This window comes from Protopterus annectens, chromosome 4.part1, assembly GCF_019279795.1.
Source record: "Protopterus annectens isolate FY-2018-M chromosome 4.part1, PAN1.0, whole genome shotgun sequence".
Lineage (NCBI taxonomy): Eukaryota > Metazoa > Chordata > Ceratodontiformes > Protopteridae > Protopterus > Protopterus annectens.
Window position 1 is genome coordinate 443,769,571 of NC_056734.1, and position 24,787 is coordinate 443,794,357.

Genomic DNA, 24,787 nt, shown 5'->3' on the forward strand with positions numbered 1-24,787 from the left:
GGATTTTATTTTGGTACATAATACCTTACTAGAATAATAAGTTCTGAACATAATACCTTTAGTGAAGTATCATTCATTTAAATCAACAGTCCAACATATGTTTAATAGTGAAGCAGATGATACACATTAAGTTAAAAACCATTATGTAACATAAGACATGGTACAATGCGTTCATACAAATGTGCCGCTGCATGAGTTACTATCTTTTTTAAATATGAAATTAAAAAATGAACATGACACCCACAGGCTACACTCACCTACCATATGAGGGTTCTTGGCTAGGTCTCTGATATTGTACTGTCTGGATCTGCAACAGGTTCAAAAATAACAACAACAACACGACATACACAGAATATACATACCTGCCACAGGAGGGTTCTCGGCTAGGTCTGATTCTGTACTGTCTGGATCTGCAACAGGTTCAAAAATGACAACAACAACAAGGATGAGTAAATTTAACTGATGTGCAGACTTTGATCATTAAATATAATTTGTAGATTATAATATTCATGCTACATTAGTCTTAACACCGAAGTTTCTGAAATATCAGTGGCAAGTGTCATTTTAGAATGAATCTGTATGTTATTACTTATGCATACTTGATTGCAAAGTCCTGGAGAATGCTATATTTTCTGAAACCAAACACTTCATTCTGTGAAAGAAATGGATAGGCCTGCAGAGCAGTTGGCACAAAACTCATCAGTACAAACTAAAATATGATTTGTAAGCATTTATCTACCTTTAAAAAACAGATAACTTGAGCTTTCATATTTTTTGCATTGTAACAGAGATATCTATTAAAGTGACATTTGTGTATTTGTAAATACTTCAGTGAGACTGCATATCAAAATACTTTAGCATGCCATTATATATTACTGACTGGGGTATGATACTTCAACACTAGGTGCACAAAATCAGGCAGTTTTAATATGACCCACCAAAAAGTCATTTTCACCAGGAAAAACAAAAAGGGAGATGTAGACCAAGTACTTGTAAAATGAATGGAAGGACATAGCCAGGCACAAGGCATGTAAGCCAAAGCATAAACGTTCTATTTTATTCATTTTGTCCAATGATATGTGTTCGAATTTTATTTTATTTATTTATTTAAATTTGTTGACCGGGAGTGTCCGACTGGACGTGGGTCCATTTTCAGCGGAGGCCCGGGGAGAAATGCTCCACAGTAAAATAAACAGACAGTAGTTACATTGGATTACATAGCGATTAACAATTTAACATAGAAATTACTTACAACATATTTACAGATGAAGAACATAGTACATCAGTAGACAACTAGAATCTTTATCTGTGAAGTACATAACAGGCATTAACAAATGTAACAATGAGAAGTTCCTGCTGTATAATAAGTACTAGGCTTATGAGCATCTGAGCTTGCTATCATCAAGGTAGTTAGTGGAGGTGAAAGAAAGGTAGTAGTTGGATGGGGTGGATGATATTAGAGTGGGAGTTGCAAGGGCATAGCCAGCATGTTTTAGGTGCGCTTTTAATAAAGTTTTGAAGTTGGTGCATGATGGTACGGAGGTAATTGTGGGTGGGAGTGAGTTCCATAATTTGGCTATGCCGCAAGAGAATAGTGCTTCACCAGCAGAGTTATTGGCTTTAGTGATCTGCAAGTGATTTTTGTTGCTGGATCTTAGTGGTCTGGTGGTGCGATAGGGTTGGAGTAGATTCTGGAGGGATGGGACATTTAGTGGATGGTTTACTAGTTTGTGGGCGAGTGAGAGTTGATACCACTGAAGGAGGTGAGGGAGTTCAAGCCAGCCCAGTTCAGCAAGTGAGAGACAGTGGTGACTATGGTAGGATGCCCTGTGGCGAATTTGGCGATTTTGTTGTAGCAGGTCTCTAGCCTGTTTAGATCACATTGCCTTAGGTTGGTATATACTGGAGAGGCATAAAGTAGGGTGGAGATAAGGTGGGAATTTGCTATTGAAATCTTTGCTGCTTTGGTGAGAAATTGTTTATTTCTGTATAATGCTCCTAGTTTTTGTGGACTTTTTATGGTCATGGATATGTGAATGTCAAATTTTAGTTTATTGTCTATTTCCACTCCTAGCAATTTGGTGTGTTCAGTTGGGTATATAGTGGTGTTGTCTTTTACTGTGATGTTAAAGTGAGAGTTGTTTTGAGTATGTTTGGTGGGTTGGAAGATGAGTAGTTTAGTTTTGTTTGGGTTGAGTATTAATTGGGCATCGGATAACCATGTTTCAACAGCGGAAAAGGCTTCCTGTGTGACTTTTTGCAGTTTGGGTAGGGACTGGGCTGAGCAGATGATGGTTGAGTCATCTGCGTATTGGATGAGTGTGCCATGTTTGGTGGCAGAGGCTGGATTATTGGTGTAAACAGAGAAAAGTAGGGGTCCAAGGATGGATCCTTGGGGAACCCCTATGGAGACAGGTGGTTGGGGAGATATGTCATTCTGCCATACAACGGATTGTTGGCGGTCAGACAGGTAACTCTGAAACCAGTTGGTGACTGATTGTGAGAAGGATAGGTTATTGAGGACAGAGATAAGTTGTTTGTGTGGGACCATGTCAAATGCTTTAGATAGGTCTAGGAAAGTAGCAGAGGAGAGAAAGCCATTGTTTTTATGCTGAAGGATAGTGCTAGTAAAGGAGAGTAAGGCAGTGGTGGTGCTATGGTTTGGTCGGAAACCATGCTGAGTACTGGAAAGGAGGTTGTTAGTAAGGAGGTAGTCTGAGACCTCAGAGTGTATGCATCTCTCTAGTATTTTGGAGAGTGGAGAGAGAATAGCTATGGGGCGGTAATTGGTTAGTTCTGCAGAGGGTCCGCCTTTGTGGAGGGGAATTATATGTGAGACTTTCCACAATGTGGGAACGTAACTTTCTGACAGAGATCGGTTAATCAAGATGGATACTGGGTAGGCCAGAGCATCAGCTGCGATTTGTAGGTATTCACTTGGGAGGTTGTCTGCTGCTAATTTGGTGGGTTTAAGTTTAGTTAAGAGTTTTTTATGTTGGAGGTAGGTACAGGAGAAAAGAGAAGGCAGTGGGGAGATTACTAGTTGAACGTGTCGGTTGGAGGAGGGGGTTGTGTTGTTTAGCTAGTGATAGTATGGTTTGGGTGAAGTGTGTGTTGAATGAGGTAGCAATATTTTCTGAGGAGTGAGGGATGTTAGGAGGAGGGGTACTGACTTTACCTGGGTGGAGGATGGAGTTTATGGAGGACCAGAATTGTTGGGGGCTGTGTTGTGAGGAGTCTAGGGCAGACTGGTAGTATTGGAATTTGTCCCGTTTTATTAGCTTTTTGACTCTATTGCGTAGTTCTAGGAATGTTTGTCTAGCTGCGGGGGTTTTGGTTTTGCGCCAGTGCTCCCAGGCTTTATCCCTGTTTTTCATTTCTGACTTAGTGGTTTTCTGTAGCCATGGGGAGGGTTGTGCTTTGGTTCTGGAAAATCTTATGGGGGCATGGTAATTAAGGATGTTCAGGAAGGTAGTATAAAAAAATTCAACTGCGTCATCTAGACTGAGGTACTTTAGAGCATGCCAGTTACATTCTTTGAGGGATGAGATAAATGCGAGTGGGTTAAAGTTTATTTGTTTACGTATTTGACGATAGATGACAGGTTTAGCTTGGTACAGGTATTTTTTGAGTAGGAATGTTGGGGAGTGATCACTGAGGCTATCTGATAAGCAGCCTGTTATATATGACTGGGGGTTCTTACTTACTAGCATCCAATCCAGGGTAGTGTGCTTGCTGGAGTTTTTATTTATCCTTGTTGGTGACTGGACTAGTTGGGTGAAGCCATGAAGGTGTACATGATGGGTTGGATTGTTGCCAGAACAGGATTGCCAGTCAATATTGAAATCACCTAAGATGATAGTTTCTTGGGGGAGATGGTGGGTAGACCAGCTGAGGAGGTTTTCTAGTGGAGGGATGCTTTGGCCAGGTGGGAAGTAGCATCCAATTATGTTGATGGTTTTGTTTTGGTTAATTTTGAGGTTGGTATATATTATTTCTTCATTGCCTATTTGTGGAGCTGATGATTTTAAGATCTGGATGTTTAGATGCTGTTTAAATATTATAGCTACACCGCCTCCTTTTTTGTTTAGCCGGTCTACTCTTAGTATGCCGTAACCTGTAGGGAGTATTTGCTCACTGGTAATGTGAGGTTTTAGCCAGGTTTCTGTCAGGATGATAATATCTGGGGAGTATAAGTCAATGGTGGCATGGAGTTCATGGACTTTGTTGGATATACTTCTAATATTTAGGCTTAGTAGAAGGAAGTCACTTGGCTTTCTATTGGCTGTAATATGGGAGAAGTTGTGGTTTCTAGTCTGATTATGAGGATTGGGGTTGGAGATGGTAGGGCCATGGTTGGGGTGGATGTCTCCACTTAGGGCTAGTTTTGATATGCATGAGATTATTAGTTTTCTCAGTTTTTGAATGTGTTTGTTTATAACGGAAACTTTATGATTGTGCTCTGTGGGTAATAGGTATGGTGGGAGGGTTACTATGTTAAGTTGTAGGGATGCTTTACGTTTGAATAATATAGTTGGTGGAATATGTGGGGGGTGCATAGGGATGGTTCTTGAGCTGGTGGGAGGGGAGCTGAGTATGGGTGAGACATGGGTGGTGGTGTGAGTAGTAGTACAGTGGTAGTGGTTAAGTGGGGGAATGATGGAGCTTTGGTAGGATGTAAGATATGCAAGGAGAGTGCATGCAGTGAGCAAAGGAAAGGTATGCTTGTACATGTCAGTTGAGGAGGTGTGAAAGTAGAGGGAATATGGAGGAGGTAGTGTTGGGTTAGCGCTGTGGTTGGCTATTGGAAAGATGGGAGGGGTTTGAATGCAGTAAAGGTGGGACCACTTGGGGCGGGAGGGAATAGGGGGCAGAGTGGGGAGCAAAGCGGGTAGAGACCCTGTTAGGGTCTTGTATGAGGGGCTGGAAACAATCACAAAGCAAGACAAGTATGTGTTAAGAAACAATCACAATTGACCAAGGACTGCTCTGAAACTGTAAGTCTTTTCTTAATTTCTCAGGTGGAAAAACAGGATAACCTTGTATCAGTAGGCTACTGTGGTCATAGTTTAAATTAACAAACACACAGTATTGATCAGTTATGGATACTATTTGCTAACAGAAGGGAATAAGAGAAAGTGGAAGATGTGTGTGGTGGTGGTGGTGGTGGTGGGGGCTGCTTACAGCCAAAGCACAGTGCTCTCCAGGGGAAAATGAAGATTGGCTCAAACAGGTAGACACACACTCAAAGTTAACTGTAGCTGTTTGCAGACAGTTCAGACCCGGACTGCGCTTCTCTTATAAGAATGTTAAAGGTGGTACCGCAGTTGAATACTTAAGAGTGGTGTTAGGTCTAGAAAAGAAGAGTACAGAGAGGAGTAAGCACTTTTGAGATGGTAAATATATATTATAAAGATTATAAAAAACACACTGAGCAAATAGCTACGACATGCAGGACAATGTCCTGAACCACTACTTAGTATATGCAGATACTGAGCCAATTGGAAGAACATTAGAAAACAAAAAACCAGACAGTTATGCAGCCACAGATAAAAATATAGCGAGCAGCAATCTGTTGTGGTTCTCTAATGTGATTCTATCCACCAGTAACAGCACAAACTTATAGAAACTCTAATGCATTCACCGTGGCTTTATTTTATGTCATTTATTTTGTTAAGTGGCCATTTTTTAGAGTATTTTTTCTTATGCATGAAATTTCATGTCCTTATCTTTCTGCAGTATTAAAAAGGTACGGTGTCCAGGACTATGTCTGTCTTGGTGGGGTTGGGGTGGGTGGGTTACATTCTGGAAGTTGGTATATAAATTGTATAATTCCAAACGTCTGGGTTACATCCTTCGGTGCTTGGCTGTGTATGTGTATATATTCTTCAGTGTTTGGTTTTATATGTGTATATATTCCTGTACTACCCACATTACCAAGTAATTTTAAGCAGAATTAACTTCAGGTTCATCTTACTGAGTATAACCCACTAAGAAATGACCAACTGTGTATAAGATGTTCAAGTTTAAAATTTCATGATATTTTTGAATGCCAAAAGTCTGAATGTGAATTACTATCACCAGATGTTTTGATCAGGTAATATAACATATTCACTGAGATCTTGTCTACAGTAATGAAAACATGATAAGTAACGCAATCACATAATAAGAAAGAATGCACAACTTAAGAGACAGCTAGAGGCAAAATTCAAAACAAGTGTATCTGTGATGTTTTCATCTGTTTCAAGGTACTAAAGCCATTGAAGAACTATAACATGTTAACATTTTATATAACATCAACCCAAAATAACATAAGTGCAGCTTTCTGACATTATTTCGTTTTTTCAGCTAAAGCCTTTAACTATAAAGTCCCACACTGTGATGTTATTTTACCCCACCTTCTTCCATGACTGCCCTGTCACCTCTGACCTAAATCAGCAGTGTGCCCTATCAAGGATTTTGGTAGGGCTTGTTACAGTTGTCAAAAGAATCTGTAATCGATATCCATTGATTTATATTATGGGAAACTGCATAACAATAATGCTGTAGCTGAGGAGGTTCGGTTCGGAAGACAGCAATTATGAAATTGTCATGTTTTAGCAGATTTTTAAATGCTGAAATACAAGGATTCAGGAAACTCCCTTTAGAAATAAGTACAGTACTAACTTTAGTGTAATATATTTTGTCTTCTCATTACAATATTAGGGATATTTTGCACATAAAGGTATTGAAGCAAACTACTTCAATAGTGCCAACAATGGCATGTCCTCTATTTCACAGGGAGCAAGAAACGTGCAAGATTTTGTGAAGACAGACTTCACATTTATCAGATATGCCTTTCCCCCAAAAATGGCTTGTGAACAAGTTTTATATTGCTGAATTTAAATAGAAGTTTTGTTGAAATGATCTACATGCTAGAAACAGTGAGCTATATGTAAAAATGGCTGTAGTGAAATGACATCTGCATGAATACTTGTCAGAGCTGCTTTCATACCCTTTGAAAACTTTATTCAGAATATTCAATGATTTCTGCAGTATGGCCCAGCATCTGAATAAGAAACTCCACTTTACCTTATTTAGAAAAAAGTACATGTTGGCCCGAAATGTGAACATTACCAAAGTGAAATGTCTATTTATTTTGTCATTTCTTAGCTGAAAATCATCATACTGTACTGAAGCATTCATATGAAGTAAAATGAAAAAGCTATACTTTCATGCTTTTTTTTTTGCATCAGTCCAACACTTGCAATGGGGAGACTTCCCAGTAAACAAGAATCAGGAGATGTTATCTCCTGGTCCATAAGAATTACATTTAAAAGGGTATAGCATTGTAGTCGACAGAACATTATCAGTGTGAGATGAAGGGCCACACATTTCATTTTATGGATTTCTGTAGTATAGACAAATGGTATTAGTGCTTTTAAAAATACATTCTAGATCAGTCTAGCAAGTTCAAATTTATTAATGAGCTTGTAACTAAATACCACTGCCATAAAACATTCAAAATAAAGTAAAATTAGAACAAAAAACACACAGTGAAGGATAATTAGAAAGATGATGACAAAATGGATACAATAGGCTAGATTCCAAAATAGTTGTTCTCAGCGTGTCTGCCCTGATTCCGAAAGGCTTGCTCTCAGTGTAAGATACTTACTTTGGTGTAAGGTCTATCTATAAACAGGCTTATACTGACAGCCATATTAGTGTAAATGTTTACTTACACTGACAGCCAGTCTTTTGGAACTGGCCCTAAAAGACAAATTATTGTCAAAGTAAAAATGTGTGGTTTTAGGGGCCTCTTAAACAGTATGGGGACTCACTCATTCACAGGGGAACTAGGTTCCAAGGGTTGATGCCTAATAGCAAAAAGCAGGAACACCAGATGTGTCCATATAATCATGTAACCTCCAGAAACCAAAAGGAGGAGACATAATGAGATGAAGCAGGACAACAGGGATCATTACCTTCTACAGATAAAGGAACCCAGGCCATGCAGAACTTAATACACTAACTCCAGGACTTTAACGGTGTTATGAGAATAAATTATCAGCCAATGAAAACTCTACAAAACAAAAGTAATATGAAGGTAATCGGGACCACCTGTGAGTTTTTACACCAGCTGTAAGTGTAAATGTTCAGTGGTTGGAAGCCCTAGATCTAGGAAGTTTCAGTAGTCAGGATAGAACGAGACCAAAGAATGCATAACCACAGAAAGAACAAGGCAGGGAGGGAGTGTCAGGAGAAGTTGCTTAATGTAGATATGTCCCTTAAATGGAAGCGTGATATCTTGATAACAGATTACATATATCTGACTCCTAAATGCCAAACTGTTGCCCAAACCCCTGCAAAAATTTTTCATTTATCATGACCATAAGTAATGATGTGCTTTAAAGTCAGACAGCTGGTACTCTTTAATTTTACACTCTATGACAATTTGTTTTGTTTATTCAAAATACATTGTAGCATCTCTGCTATTACTGTGAGAAGACCACGTGTAATTTGGACATGACGCTGAGATATTCATTGAATAACCAAAAGACCTGAATGGAAAGTGTAAACAAATAAATGGCACAATCATCTGTAATTGAAAAAGAAGCAATATGGCTTGGGCTTAAACAATGAACACAGATGCAAATTAATAAAATATCTGTTGATCAGGTATCAATCAATGTTGATGGGTATTATGAGCCACAACTGCATTTTGGACAAATCGCATTGCTATAAATTTGTATTTGACCATCAGCATCATTGCTGAGAAAAATGTCACAGTGTTACCAGCTGCATTTTCTGTATCAGGAGCTGAGCATCTGATGGTTAATAAGGTGATTTAAACATGCATGTTTTTGACAAAGATGATGCACAACATTATCAAAGTACATGATATAAAGTATAACTTATGTGTATTTATGAATGTGTGCATCTTTTTATCAGTGTAGACTTAGCTTTCTTTTCTGCTTGCATTTCATTTTAGGCAGTTGTACTCGGCTAAATGGCTCAGTTCAGTAATTTTAGATAGGCTTTTGCAAATTAAGATGGTGCTAACCAGATTTTAGGTCTCTAGTTTCAGTCACTTTTTACATTATATTACATTTGCTTAGTGACAGAAAGAGACAATAATCTTTGAATAGAAGTAGCCTATCTTTTTAATTGCATTTAACATTCCAGTTCCCATTCATCTCTATTCATCCCTACCATCCTCTTTCCTTTTTTTCCACCTGTCCCATGTTCCCCTTAAATATTGCAGCAGATTCAGTCTCTACCACCCATTTTGGTAGTCCACATCCCTCCTGCTAAAAACTTACTTTCTGAGATTCATGAGGTAGTCAGTCCCTACAATATAATGCCTATGACCCACCCTTCCTGTTCAGAATGACCTCTTCCGATATAACTCCTTGATGTGACCCCCCCCCACATCTGCTGTTATTAAGTTGGAAGAGTTCTACCTTCCCTAGTTTCTAGTCATATTCCTTTCAATTCATTCTATGGATCTTCCTGGTAACTTTCCTCTGCATTCTTTCCAGTAATCCTATAGCCTTTTCCATATATGGCTTCCAGAACTAAACACAGTATTCAATATGCTATCATCTGATCAAGGCCCAGTAATGTGGATGAATTTCCCATTTGCTACTTGAATTAATCGCCCTGAGAAATGATCCCAGCATTTTGTTTGCTGCTGCCACTGCACTCTCATTCTCTTCTGTGTGATCCATTCGAGGCATGATCAACCCCCCCCCCCCCGATCCTTTTCCTGCTCTCTTGGTTCCACTCCTCTCAACTAATATTATTTTGGGTCTATATTAGATAACCAAAAGTTATCTTAAGCGAACATTAACATGAGCGAAAATGCCAGTAATCAAACTTGTTATTGTCGGGGGCTGCGCCCCCCCCCCCCCGGCTAACTATATATTCCAACTCTGAGATCACACTACAATGAGGAAAGGGAAAATATCCCACTCCTCACTGTACCACAACCCGACAAACACCCTTTCAATTCCCGGCATTTTCGCTCATGTGAGCATTCGCTTAAGATAACTTTTGGTTATCTAATATAGACCCGATATTTTACATCTCTGCTTTACATTTACTTGCACTGAACCTAAATTTTTACATTTCTACCCCGCTGTTCAGTGTTCTCAAATTCATCATTAGACTCTTACCCTGGTCCACCTATCATTGTATCATCAACAAAGAGGAAGATCCTGTTCTCTACTCCTTCAGGTATATCTGCGACAACTCCACTGAAGAATAATGGATCTAGAACAGATCCCTGAGTTACTCTGTTAGTCATTTTCTTAAATACTGACATTGTCCCTCTTACCACATTCCTTTGGATTCTATCACTCAAATCAAGGGATAGCCATTTCCTCAGTTTTGGTCTTTTCTCCTTATTCAGTCTCTCTAGTTTTCCTGTCATCCATCTGTTTAAGACAAAGTCAAATGCATTACTGAAATATAGGCAGATTATATACACTGGCACTCCCATGTTAAGTTCTCCTGCAACTCAGTCATAAAACTGTATCCGGTTTAGATGACACCTCCTTCTAGTCATGAAAACATGTTGTTTGCTGTCCTGGGGTTTGCTGTTCTCCAGAAAAAAACTACTATGAATCTTAGCAGACATATATCCAAGCACCTGCTGGGCTCAGCCCCCATCTTTATCAGTGATCCTGTCATGCATCACTGTTTGTAGCTTCCTGATATTCCTACTAGACTCTTTCGGTAGCAGAGCAAGACTATAAAACTGCAGTCTGAGTTACCTGGATTTACTCACCTGCTATGTTTTGTATTTCTTTTTACCTTCAACCTACTACATAAACACCTAACCACTCTTCTGTTTCCATTGCTCCCTCTCTTCTTTATATCTTGTATCTTATTTTGACGGTATAGTTTTTCAGATGTACCTTTTCAATGCATCACTATACACTATGCTTTCTGAAGTAAGATGGAGTCTGTCTTCCACAGAGCTAGTCTTGCTGCCAGGGGTCTTCCCATCATCCTATCAGTCTTAAGCCTTAAACATTTCTCCTGACATAACCAGTCATTATACTTTTTAATCCATTTCCCCTCTGTGTATCAGCTGCTGGTACAAGTAACACTTCTGTAAAGTGTCCTGGCATCTCTCTGCCTACTTCCTCATCATACTTGTTGCCATTTCAGTCATATTCTCTAACAGATCATTGGCACACAACATGTATTCCACCCTCCTACTTGGTGATCAGTTTGGTCACCCCTTTCCAAATTTACATAGTGTTAGCCCAGAGACCAGAGTTCACTGAAATCTGATCTGTCCTCTATCACTTGCCTGAAGTCAATTCCATTGGATATGTTAACCTCCTCCCCTGTTCGGCCTCTGTCTCTCCTATCTGGTTGAGCATACCTCCTTACCTGCTGCTCTTTTGCTATCCTTTTGGAGTTGGTTCTTATGTAGCCATCTCTGACTATCTCCCTTTACCACTTGTTACTTCCCTTTGCTTCTCTTTTCTTAATGGATTTTTTCTTCCCATTGTCATGGGTGCTGCATCTCCCACTTTCTCCATTCACTTTCCTGTATGCTTTCCTACTTGCCTGTACTCCCCCAGTAACCTCGGCACATGTTATTTTGTCCTCTGCTTTCCACCTAAATTTTCCCATCCTATTCTGTCTACAGGCTGCCTATTGCCTCTTTTTTCTAGTCATGCTATGTCATGTTATGCCTTACGAGCTATTCTACTAACATCTCGCTATCTTTTGCATTTTTACAGAAGCTCCCCATTCTCTTGCAGACCGCATATCCTCTGCCATCCCTGACAGCCCCTTAGCCAAACATTTGCTTCATATCCACACACATACACACACACAAATACACACACACATGCACACGCGCACGCACACACACACACACACACACACACACACACACACACACACACACACACACACACACACACATACGCGCGTGCGTGCACACACATACACACATGCACATGCGCACACACGCGCGCACACACACACACACACACACACACACGCGCGCGCACACACGCACACACGCACACACACACATGCACACACACGCACACACCCGCGCACACACACGCACACACACACACACACGCACACACACACGTGTGCTACTCTTTTCATTTCCCATTTGTGGCTTTCCAACATTTAGCTTTTTTAATAGTTTTTTTCTGCAGACCGGTATTTTTTTTTACCAAGCTAGACCCTTCCTCTACTCTCCTTGCAATATATTACTTGGAATCAGATTTTAAAAGCAAGCTGGAAAAGTGGCTAAAGCTATAAGTACTACATTGTGCACCTACTGGGTGATACAATTTTAAAGGGAGGGTAACTGAAGTTTAATCATTTCAAGGAAGGGTCTTATTGATATGATGCTGTAGTGTTCAACAGTCAAAGCAGATAGAATAAAATATGAAGGAACCCTTGAAATGAGAACATAAGAGGCTTCTAAGTCAAATATATATAAGGGGTGAGGAACTCAAGAGCCACTGGGCTTATGGGAAAAATATTTGTTATAAAGGTACAACACAAATCAGGGTGCCTTGGGTGTAAACATATATAATACAGAACAATAAATAAGAAAATAGGTAAAATCACCTGGATGAACCTTTAAAACCAGTAAAAAGGTGGTAGGTAAAAAGCATGCTGCACACAAATGGAAGTCCAAGCTGGTATCACAGCAGAAATACTTTATTCAGTAAATAAAACTATGTAGATTTAGTGCTTTCATCCTGTTGTGATCAGGAGGACTTCACAACAGAATGAAAGCACTAAATCTATATGGTTTTATTTATTGAATAAGGTATTTTCTGCCGTGATACAAGCTTGGACCTCCATTTGATTGTAGCATGCTTTTTGCCTACCGCATTTTTACTGGTTTTAAAACACCAAACAATGTTTTCTGGTAGATCTCACAATGAAACTAGGGCCTGTTGCTTTTATTTAAACAAAAAAGCAATTTATCAGCTTCTTCCAGAATTCAGAAAAAAAGTTAATCCTTTTGGACTTGCAGAACGTGACTCGAGTATTTATTTCGTGGCTGTAAACTAGAACATTTAAGACTTCAAGAAAAAACAAATTTAAAGTAAATATTTCTTGGAAGCTCTCATATGAGATTTTACCTAAGGACTTGTGGTTTCAATAGTAGCTCATTTTATGTATATGTGTATATATATATATATATATATATATATATATATATATATATATATATATATATATATATATATATCTAGAGGAGTGCTAACACGCAGGCTGCCAACACCCCCATGTGGGGGCTGTGCCCCCCACACCCCCTGCTACTTAAATATAACAACTCTGAGATTGCACTTCAGTAAGCCCCCCTGCTTATACTTGGAGAAGAGTAATATGGTTTATGTTTTATTTGTTTTTGTATGTACTTGTGCTGAAATATAGCAAGTGTTGGCATCCTGTGTGTTTTCATGATTTTGAGTTTTTGGGATTTTGACCTCAGGATTTTGTCCTTTCAGGATTCTGTAGCACTCCCATATATATATATATATGTGTATGTATGCATAATACATATATATATATATATATATATATATATATATATATATATATATATACACACACACACACACACACATATATATATATATATATATATATATATATATATATATATATATATACGTATATATACATACATACCAAATTATAACCCAAACTCCAATGCAGTCGATTCCTCCATACCAGTTAAATTTAGTTATAAATTTCAGTTGCATTAAACATTTTGGGAAGTAGAAAACTGTAACTAATAAGTTTGATTCTGTTTAATTTTTAGAATTAGGGGTTATTCCGAAAGAGACAATATTTAGCAAAAAAAGTCTTAATTTCTATGAAACTACAAATGATTTCTAAACACTCAATTTTGGTATGTTCTGTGTTATTTCTGAGTACCCCCTCTTTTAGTTTTTTCACCACAACGTTTTTGTGCTCCCCCCAGTACCATATTGCTGGACCCCATCACCAGTGCAGCTAATGTTCAGCACTAACTCTACCTTCAAAGTTGGTGTACTTGAACAACAGAAATGAAAGAACTTAGTACACTAAAACAATCTGCAGCTGCTATTCATGGTAAATAGAGAAGGTAAACTAAAAGGATGCAGCCAGGTGCATGCATATGTGTGTGTGTGTGTGTGTGTGTGTGTGTGTGTGTGTGTGTGTGTGTGTGTGTGTGTGTGTGTGTGTGTTTGTCTTCCTGCATACCTTAATGCCATTATAAAGAATGTTGCTGTCTTAGTAATATCCTGTTAACCTTTCATATGCTTCTTCCCCAACGTGATGTCTACCCAGCCGTGACTGCAGCCCTCCGGACAAATAATGTATGCTATTTGCCATACTTAAATACTGTCATAAATACTGCATTCCTTATGTCCGCCCCGGTCTCCATAATGTCCTCATTCTGTTTTATTACCCTATCCAACATTCTTCAGCTAAAGGAGAGTTATAAATGCTGTCTCTGTGGTATATGGTGGAGTAAGGAGAAGTCCCACCTCACAGCTCCCATTTCAATGAACAAAACCTTTCAATGAAGCAGATTTTCAATTTTTGGATAGAAACATGATTTACAAAGATGTACCTCAATCAATTAGCGCCAAAGTACAGCACCTTGCAAAAATCCCTCAAACACATGGATGCATCTAATATATGGCAAATTCTGGATTTTGTTCACACCCTCAAATGATGCCTTCTTCTTTTTTTTTATCTTATCAACTGAGAGTTCAGGATAGCTTATCCATGCCATGGTTTATCAACAGTTGGTCAGCAATACTACATCAGTCATCTGCATTTTATGCTGTGCAGCCTGGTATCAAATTTAATGTTTTCTTTAAAAATTATCATGCCTTAAGCAACAATGTATCATGATAAAAGCACCAAGATTTAAAAAAAAAATGTAAACGTTAAATTACTGACACATCGAATGCATACGAATAATGTAGTATACTTATAAGAGGAGCTGTATAAGTCAGTGTGAGTCATATGACTTTGGGGTTGCAATCAGAATTCCATGAACTGCCAAACTGGATGTAACTTTTGTGTCTGTGTGCCTGTCTGTCCTTACATAGCCTTCTTGACACTATCTGATGTGGTATCAGAAAAAAATACTTTTTCATTTGGATCTGACATCTTAGACTTGCTGCATTTGTAAGCTACCACAGGCTCAAAAAGAAGGCCTGTACTAGACACACTAAAAGGTTAAATACTAGCAATTTGAATTTGAGCAAGCTATCCACAGCTTAACTCTTTCACTGGTCTTGCTTTCCATATCTTCAAATAATGTTATCATAATGTTTACTTATCTTTTCATTTATCTTTTGTTGGCTGGGTTAGCCCAGTAGAGGAGACCTGAGATAGAATTTCTACTACTACTAGGGAAAATTTGGCCAGGGCATCATGGAACCTGCCATACTCTTTGTGAGTAATGGAAGTACAGTAGGGTTTGCATGATATACAGAACAACTCAGAAAATAACGATTTTGCACTTTCTAAGATCAATAACGCACATATTATGGTAATTTAAAATGGAGGATTATCGGATGATGCTCTAAAATGATTGTGGAATCTGAACCAGATAATTGTCTGGCAGCCTCATGGAGCCAAATTATGGATTTTATAAATAATATTATTTTGCCTGTTGCTGAAAAACAGATATTATGGTTCCATATAAAGGAAATTGCATTTCTGATGTTCCTGTTTACCAAACTCAGACTCCCTTGTCAATTACTCCTTTGAATATTTTGCCCTTTTCATCTTATGTTGATATAGTGAAAAAGACTGATTCTATAGGTACTTTTTTCCGGGACATTTTTCTAACTTGCCTGTAGTATACATTATGACAAAAAATTATATTCCTATTGAAAAGTATGATATTTGGGATAAAAGTGCGGTTCCACTTGATGTGTTGATTGCAGATACATGAGCATGTATTCATGTTGCCAAAGACTCCTTTTGTGACATTTCATGCCAGAATAATGAAAGTGGAAAAATATTTTTACATAACTTTGAAAAAAAAAAACAGTCTAGTTCACCTTGGAATTCTTGTATTATTTCTGTACTTAATATTAACATCAAGTGTAAGATAACCATTCAGTTTTGGACAGTAGACATTACTGCTGATTTAGTGAGAAATTATTTTTCCTCATGTTGTTCTCATGTTTTTGATAAAACAATTTTGATGACAGAAAATTGTGGAATGGAACTTGGGAAGTTTGGTTATGTTGCCTTTTATTCAAAGTAAAGTATAACACATTCCTAGCGTTGTTTTCATTCAAGGTCATAAAGCATATATTAATTCTTGGGGCTAGCCCAAAACTTGTTTTCTTCTGTGAGTCCCTTGACCATCTTATCCAAAACTGAACAAAGCATGAATGCCTGCAATGTGGGGAAACAGGTCATGGTAACAGTCAGTTTATAATATCTTGTACTAAGTGTTATACTACTGAACAATTTTAGTTTGCTTATCCTTCTTTAGTTCAAAATAATAGTTCTGACACAGTTGAAGAAAATAATACTGTTCATAGTAAGACTGTTTCTTCTTTAGTACCTCCTATAGATTCTGAATCTCCTTATTACAGGAAAATATTTCAAATGATTTTTAAGTAAAACAGATGATTTAACAAAAGTAATGTTTCTGGTAAGGAAACAGAATGAGACGCTGAGGTAAGAGAAGCTTTTCAAGATTTTTCAGATTGCATGGAAGAAATAATTACATCTATAGTTAAGAGAGCACATAAGAGAAAGTTAAAAAGATTTGATAAAACAAACAAAAAAAATGTAAAAAGGAAAGGAATACTATTCTAGTATGCAATCTAAATCAATAGTATTATTAATGAGAATGGGAGACTATTCTTTTAAAATTTTTGTTTAAATATAAATACTGAAATTTGTTGCTTATTAGATATTAGATTATTATTTGATATTCAAAAATGAAAAGTAGAATATATTTTGGGTGGCAGAGTTATATGAAGTTTTAGAGTTAATTTTTGTTCTGGTATTGCTATCTTAACTAAACCTTATGTTGATATTTTGGATGTTTTAATTCTTGATCCTGGTAGACTAGTTATTTGTGATAGCAAAATTAATTCAGATATATTTCAGTTAACTGTTATACATGTGGCTACTTCTACAAAATGAAGAGAATAATTTTCTTTCTAAATTAACACCAAATGTTCTTTTGATTTGTAATATTATCATGATTGGAGACTGGAACTGTCATGTTAGAAATGTTTTAAGGTCTTCTTTTAAGGATGTCATATGTGTTTTAGACATTCTGAAACATAGTCTTATATTGCTAAGTCCTTATGTGGGACCTACTTATACAGCGGAAACTGTATTTACTGAAATGGGTTCTTATTCATATTCTAGAGCTTTAAATTTAAATTTCTTTACATTGATTTCTTACCTTTAACAGATCATAAAGCTTTACTATTTAGTGTTTCTACTTCTTCTACCTTTTTATTTTTTTGAAGTTAAAGGTTTTAAAAACAATTAAATGGGTGTGTTCTTGATACTCCTGATTGGAAAACTATTGCTTCTATATATGGCCTGATACTCTTACTTTAAGATATTTCTCTGTGAATTGGACTCATTGGTGGATATATTACAAAGTGAAACATAAAAAAAAGCTTTTGTTCATTAGAAAGACACCATTTATGTTATATGAAAAAATATTATAGACTAGTATGGTCTTTATTTAAATAAAACAACTTAGTTAAAAGTATTCTAGTTATACATATTTTATTTTATCATTACAAAAGATCCTCGTTTCTCATTAAACTGATATAATGCAAGAAGCTTGTAATTATGTTACAATTTTATTTTCTAATTTTTGCATGTCCTCCCCGCGGTCGAGTGGCCTCTGAAAGACATGCATGAATGGGCATGCCTTCGCTGAAGGTTGGGCGTTGGGCTGGCAACTCTGCACCATTAAAAAAAAACTGACTGCCAATCATTAGCGGATCAGAGTTCCGCTGTTGCAACCCCTAACCGGGAAAAGCCAAAAGGCAAACAAACAAACAAGTAGAGTTCCTCCTTCCTGAAGGCTGAATAAAATAAGTGAGAAAGATAATATTTTTTTACTAAACTTATTGATTTATCTGAATTAAAGATTCTAAAAACTTTAAATACTTCATCTTCACCTGGTGCTGATGATATCCCATATAGTTTTTATAAACTTATGAATGATTCTACAAAACGCATTTTCTTTATATCTTAAATGAGTTGTTGGATTATGGTATTCTGTCTGATTCTATTTGTGAAGGCATTATCTGTTTTTTTAAATGTGGTAGACCTGATTTTAAAAATATGGGACTTATAATTTTTTAAGCTTTTGCAGCTTAGACTTAGTCAAATGTCTTAAATAAATTTTATCAAATGTCTTAAATTTAATAAAGGCTTATTTGGAAGAAAGGGATATTTTAGTAGAGATGTGTTGATTGTGGATTATGTTTGTGTGTGGATCATGGTATATTATTTTCTTGTGATATTCATAAAGCATATGATTCTGTTTGTCATAATGGTTTATTTGATATTTTACAAGATTGTGTTATTTGCCCCAAAATGTATAAACATAATATATAGTATTTATTCTAAATCTTGAGTAGTTTAGTTAATAGATTTATAGGATATTGCATCCCTCTTAAATGTGATGTGAAACAAGGATATCCACTTAGTGGATTTTTGTTTTCTTTAATTATGCATGCAATTACTGAACATTGTTCTTTTTTGTATAAACATGCAGTATTAGATATTTTCCTAAAGCATTGTTGTCTTTAGTTATGTCTTATGCTGATGATTTGTCTTTTATTGTAGATTCTGAGAATGTTATTGAGCCTGTTTTGAATGATATTGTTTCTAGTTTGAATATTATTAGCTTGCAATAGAATTTTCAGAAATATAAGGGATTTGGTAAAGTTACACTTATGTCTGGGACAGAACAGCAGCTAAAGTGTAAGCAGTAAATGGGAGTCACAGTCAATCAGAACCAAACAGATTATGTCAACAGTATGGACACAGTTGTGAAGCAGAAAAAGATCATGAGACACACTGATTCCGAAGTTAATAAATGGATCAAGAGAGAGCATGAGCTACTTTAAGCTTTTGAAGAAGTAGTAGTGACTATGCTTAATGCCATATTTCTTCTCAGTGATTGATGGAAACCAGTGATTTTGGCAGATCAAGTTGGATGAATCCATTTCTAATCTTTTTAATTTTAATATGTTTTTAAATCATTAACAGGTTGTTGAGGCAAACCTTTGAGATCTTCTTGACTTCAAAAGTGTTTTGGAGGGTAGAAGCAACTATAGTTGAGGAAATATATGGAACAGTCTATAGTTGAGGAGATATATGGAACAGTCAGTATAATGGATGACATTCAAAACAGGAATGCCACAAAGTTGGAACATGATAAATGACTAATAAAGTTGTTAAACAAGACTAAGTCTTAAGGTTTGAAGCTCAACAAAGCAAAATGCCAGACATGTGTTATATCTTTAAAGTACATGGGATATGTAGAAAAAGAAAATGGTTTCCATCAAATTGTTTTACAGGGTTAAGCTGTTATGAGTATGTAGAAACATGCTAACAAACCATTTGTTATGCAATTCTTTGGTATGGTACATTATCTGTCCATGTTCATACCACACTTATCAGCAATCACAATGCCACTAAGAAAGCTGTCAGAGCATGGCATATTATGAGTTAGGTCAACAGATCAAGAAACAGATTTTAAATTAATTAAACATCCAGCAGCAAAAGTGCCAACTCTGAAACGTGATGAGGTACATTGTACAAGGTATCAATACAATTCTGATACAAGAGGGAATACCTATAGCGTATTCATCCAAGACATTAACTGATGCTTAGAAATGTATGGAAAAGAAAATAAAAATAATAGAGATATTCTAGCTATAATCTTCAGATGGCACAAGACCACGAAATTTGTCACTGTATTTATGGCAAGAAAACTACCACAAAATCAGGCCACAAATCATGGTATTTTTTTAAGAACTTCTTGCACACAGCTAAAGCATGTTTATAAAGAAAGCTGTCACTACAGAACTCTGACTCATGTATACTGCAGATACTCTAAAAAGAGCATATTTGAATGAGTACAGAAAGGATCTACTAGGAAACAGATTTAGAGTACCGTGATTTATATCATGGCTAACACTGACAGTCGAGATGCTGCAGAAGCAAGGATGACTTACTGCTAAATCTTCTTAGTTCTGCCATTATAATAGCATGACCTGATGTGATGAGGTCACTGCATTCCATTATTGGACCATATTCGCATTTAAGGATGAACTGTCATATATTCTGAGGCCGATATTGAAAAGTGACAAAATGATCACCATACAGCTGTGTGAAAATATGATATAGACACGAGTCACACATGGGCATAACAAAATGCAAGAAACAACCATGTGATCATGTAGTGAATGTATATGACTCTGCAAATAGAGCAGTTGATACAAAACAGTTAGTTTATTACAGTAGTGAGAAAAAGAACTAAAAAGAGGAACTCATACCACATGGCATTCCTTCATTGCTAAGGTTGAACTTGGAAATAGCCAAAAACAAATCCAGCAGGGAGACAAGTGGAGTAAATAAGCATTCAACCATAAATTGTACTTGCAGATAGCATTTACACTTATTTAAATTTCTCCTATGTATTATTAATTATTATCCAAAGCACCCAGAAGTAGTACATTTGAAGTAGTCTATCAGTCAGTGATCATTGTCTTAAAGTCTATATTTTCCAGGTATGGTATTGCAGACCCTGATGTGTCTGATAAGGGTCTACATTTTGTAAGTCATTTCACAAAGCAATGCAAATTAGTCGCAAATTGTGTCAAGTCCAAAATGTCTGCAGTAAAATGGCTGTTGTTGCTTCTTGAAACACTCTATTTATCTCTTGTGTGATTATCTCAATGCTTATCATTGATCAGAGCTTGAAACTCCAAACTGATAAATATTTTCTATTGCCAGACCATAACAGGAGATTGTCAGAGTTAGAACTGTTACAAGCCAGACAACAGATGCAAAATATTTTTCAGTAACAAAAACTGCCATGAATCGCCGCATTTTAAAAGGAAGGGAAAAGAGTCAAAGGAAATCAAGTTTTTATTAAAATCAGGGTTGTGAACAAAAATCCAGTGCAAGACACTTGGATGATTGGACATTCCACTTATCTAAGATTGTATTTAGTAGATGTAGTAGATGAAGACAATAACACAGATATATCAGAAATAGAAAGCATCTTTAGAGATTGACAGAAGTGATGTTTCATCAAGATATACCAGGGATGAATCAGGACTTAAAATGGACTTGATGGCATTGCTTGAAGATCCTTCCATTCCACTGTCTATTCCAGAGTCAACCAATTATTTTTCTAGCACACAATATGATGGCTCAGCCTTCTGATGTACATTTGCTGATCTTAATGGAAATAAGCAGGTCAAGTGATAGTAACAAAATGAGTAGTGACAGTAAAGGCATCAGACATGCATCTCATCAAGGAACTACTTAAATACTAGGAATGTAAATGGCTAAATGAAACTTTTACATATATTTGTGACAAGTTGTTCAAGTGTATTTGTGTGACTCACACAGATCTTCTATAATATATTTTTCTAAGCAACAGCAGTAAATTAAAAGTCACATTATGGAGATAATATACAGTGTATGCAATTAGTGTAGTACACCTTTAAGAGCAGTACCATAGTTAGGTGTGTGTCCATAAATCTGGCGGTTGAAATTAGTCTTCTGTAAAGTGCAGAACTACAAGCAGTTTGTGTGTGTGTGTGTGTGTGTGTGTGTGTGTGTGTGTGTGTGTGTGTGTGTGTGTGTGTGTTCTCAGCTATCTCTACACTATATATTTTTCATAACAATATACAGAGGGTCTATATCATATGTTCAAAGTTTGAAAACTTTGAACATTAAATAATCAAATTTAAATGTTTGACGTTTCAAACATCGAACATATGATTAAAAAAAAAAAGATAGAAAGGGAACTTACCTGACTATTGTAAAGGGAAGATTTCCCTTACTGCACTGTAGTGCGGTCTCAGAGTTGGTATATCTAAAGAGCAGGAGGTGTGGGTGGTGCAGCCCCCCATGTGGGGGGGGTGCCCCCTTGCCTACAACAGTTAGTTTTGGGTTTGTTTTTTTTTTTAATCATATGTTCGATATTTGAAACTTCGAACATTTAAATTCAATTATTTAACATTCGAAGTTATTAAACTTCGAACATATGATACAGACCCTATACAGCTCTCAGAATTATTTCATGTCTTAATTAAATTCATGGAAAGAACAAAAAGATTGATGCTTAATAAACAAATTGTTTGCATAGTTTTCAACTGATTTACTTAGGAATCAGGAAGAAAAACAAAAATAACGGGAGGGCGAAGGCTCAAAATAATGGACAAGTTCTACATATTCCTCTAATTCACTTAAAACGGGGATACAGCAAAAGGTATGAAGTATGAAACTCTAATGACTGGTGATATTGATTAGCTTTCACTGATTTGACAGAAAATCTATAATATTATGAGGATCATGACAAAGGAACTAAGGCAAAATCAGGGACATTTTACAAAAATCAGGCACAGTTTAAAATGAAGACATTCTTGGCAGTTTTGTTATTTATCAAAATACATTTGGAAGATATGAATGAGCCCTTTTGTGAATTTTTTTAATTACATAGTGACAGCTTTTACTTGCTGTGCTTTTCATTCTATCATTTTGTTGACTAATTTTTATTTATTTATTCATTCAGCATAAACTGGTACGTCTCATAGAGTCTTACGTTGCACATGATGTGTCTGAAACATAGTGCCCATTTTTGTGTTTGCAGAGTACCTGCTATAGATGAAGAGGAACTAACAAATGTCAGTAGAATTTTAAAATGTGAAGATAATCCATTGCAGAATTTTACATATAATAATGCCGTTATCTTTTCAGTTACTGTTACACATAACTCACATCTTAGAATGTGAAGTTCAAAATATCAGAATAAGGTTGTCCAGGGTTAACAGCATTATTATAGTTTTACAGAACGTGGTTAAATACATGCACATCTGTTTCAAAAGATATTTACTTCAGCTGTTTTACTGGCATCGTTACTTCTCCATTTGCTTTTACTGCCTGTATGAATGTACTGTCAATGAGTTTGTGCAGTATATGTCCCATTATTAGTACACATCAGCTCTGTTGTTAGAAAAATGAAAAGGCTGCCAGCTGTAGTGATGTGGTTTCAATGAACGATACAAATACAGCATATAATATATTACTAATATTATTCTGTTTTATCTACAATTCCACAACAAAGAAGTATAGCAATATTAGCTTGGAATGTGGTTTAGGGTCCCTCAATCTGCATTATGCTTTGTCCATATTAATTAGCATAGGTAATTTGATTTGTAAAGATGTCTTACCCTCATGTCCCCCAATGATTTCTTTAACAAGAAACACTTGCACATTTGTCTTAGACCCTGTACATCATTTTCATCCACTTTCATTATAAGAAATCTGCTCTGTAATTTTAACCTTATCCACTCAAAAATACTAGCATTATATAGTCTTATCTCTGAATTGATTCATGAAACATTTTACATATTACCTGGTATCTTTGCTGATGGCATTGGCAGACATAGAGGGATAAAATGCTCATAGTTGCACACTTCCCGTAAGAATTCAAACTTGAAGGCAAACAAAGTCTGTAAAAGTATAATGTTAGAATATTAATACACAAGTAGGAGACAGAAAATGTTAGTACATATTTTTGTGTTGAGTTTAAAGAAACTGGATAATGAACATCAGGAAATGATAAAGCTGACATTATTTACCAGGACACCCAGTATGGACAAACATTGTGTGCTCCTTTTGTGCCCATATATAGTCCAGCTTTGTGGTTGCATCATATGCAAGTTGCTACAGGGACAGGCAGTTCAGCTATGGTAAATGTTGCCCTCTCAGCTTTATCTTTCTAATTTTCGTGCTTCTGTTTGGTTTAGTACAAATGATATGTCTACATTACTTCCAGTAAATATTGAAGTACCCCAAGGCTCTATCTATCTTAGGTCCCCTTCTTTTTTCCTTATTTATTAACAATCTACACATAAACATTCCACAAGCCACATGCATTCAATATGCAGATGACTCTATTTTAATCTGTACAGCTAAGAACATAGCCTCTATCCAGTCCCTCACCCAAACTGTTTTCCATAATGTTGAAAATTGGTTTATGCAACACTGCCTCCTCCTAAATCCCAAAAAAGAAAATTACTGCTCTTTACTCCAACTCATGAATCACCTCATCCATTCTTCTCAATAACCTCTACCAATGCTACCAACATAACCCCAGATACTACAACCCACCTACTAGGTGTAACAACTGATAATCACCTCAACTACGATGACCACATTAACTCCACTATAAAGTCTGTTAATAAAAAACTTGGTACCCTCTATAGAATTAAACCCTTCCTTACCCCTTCTGCCAGAAAAACTATTGCCCAGACCCACCTTATTTCTACCCTTTTCTATGCCTCTGCTATATATACTAACCTATCTAAAAACAACCTCTCCAAACTTTCCACCTATTATAATAGCATAACTAGATTCATCACTTGCTCCCACTTTAAAACTCACCACTGCCTCAACCTCAAACAACTGGGATGGCTAGAATTACAGAACAATATACTTTGTCAACAATTACTTATCACCCAAAAGATCCTATACCACCCCAACAACACCC

General features: G+C 36.6%; 1 protein-coding gene across 7 annotated transcripts in view; it reads right to left on the bottom strand.

The window, feature by feature from the left end:
- DOCK10 (dedicator of cytokinesis 10) overlaps positions 1–24,787 on the bottom strand; it is a 2,344,342-nt gene that overhangs the window by 543,057 nt on the left and 1,776,498 nt on the right. For all 7 annotated transcript variants that reach the window (XM_044070265.1, XM_044070268.1, XM_044070269.1 and 4 more), the window contains exons 30-31: positions 23,651–23,747; positions 363–410 (exon numbers count right to left, since the gene is read on the bottom strand). In XM_044070265.1, coding sequence (XP_043926200.1) covers positions 363–410; positions 23,651–23,747 — 145 coding nt within the window. The remainder of the gene's footprint in view (positions 1–362; positions 411–23,650; positions 23,748–24,787) is intronic.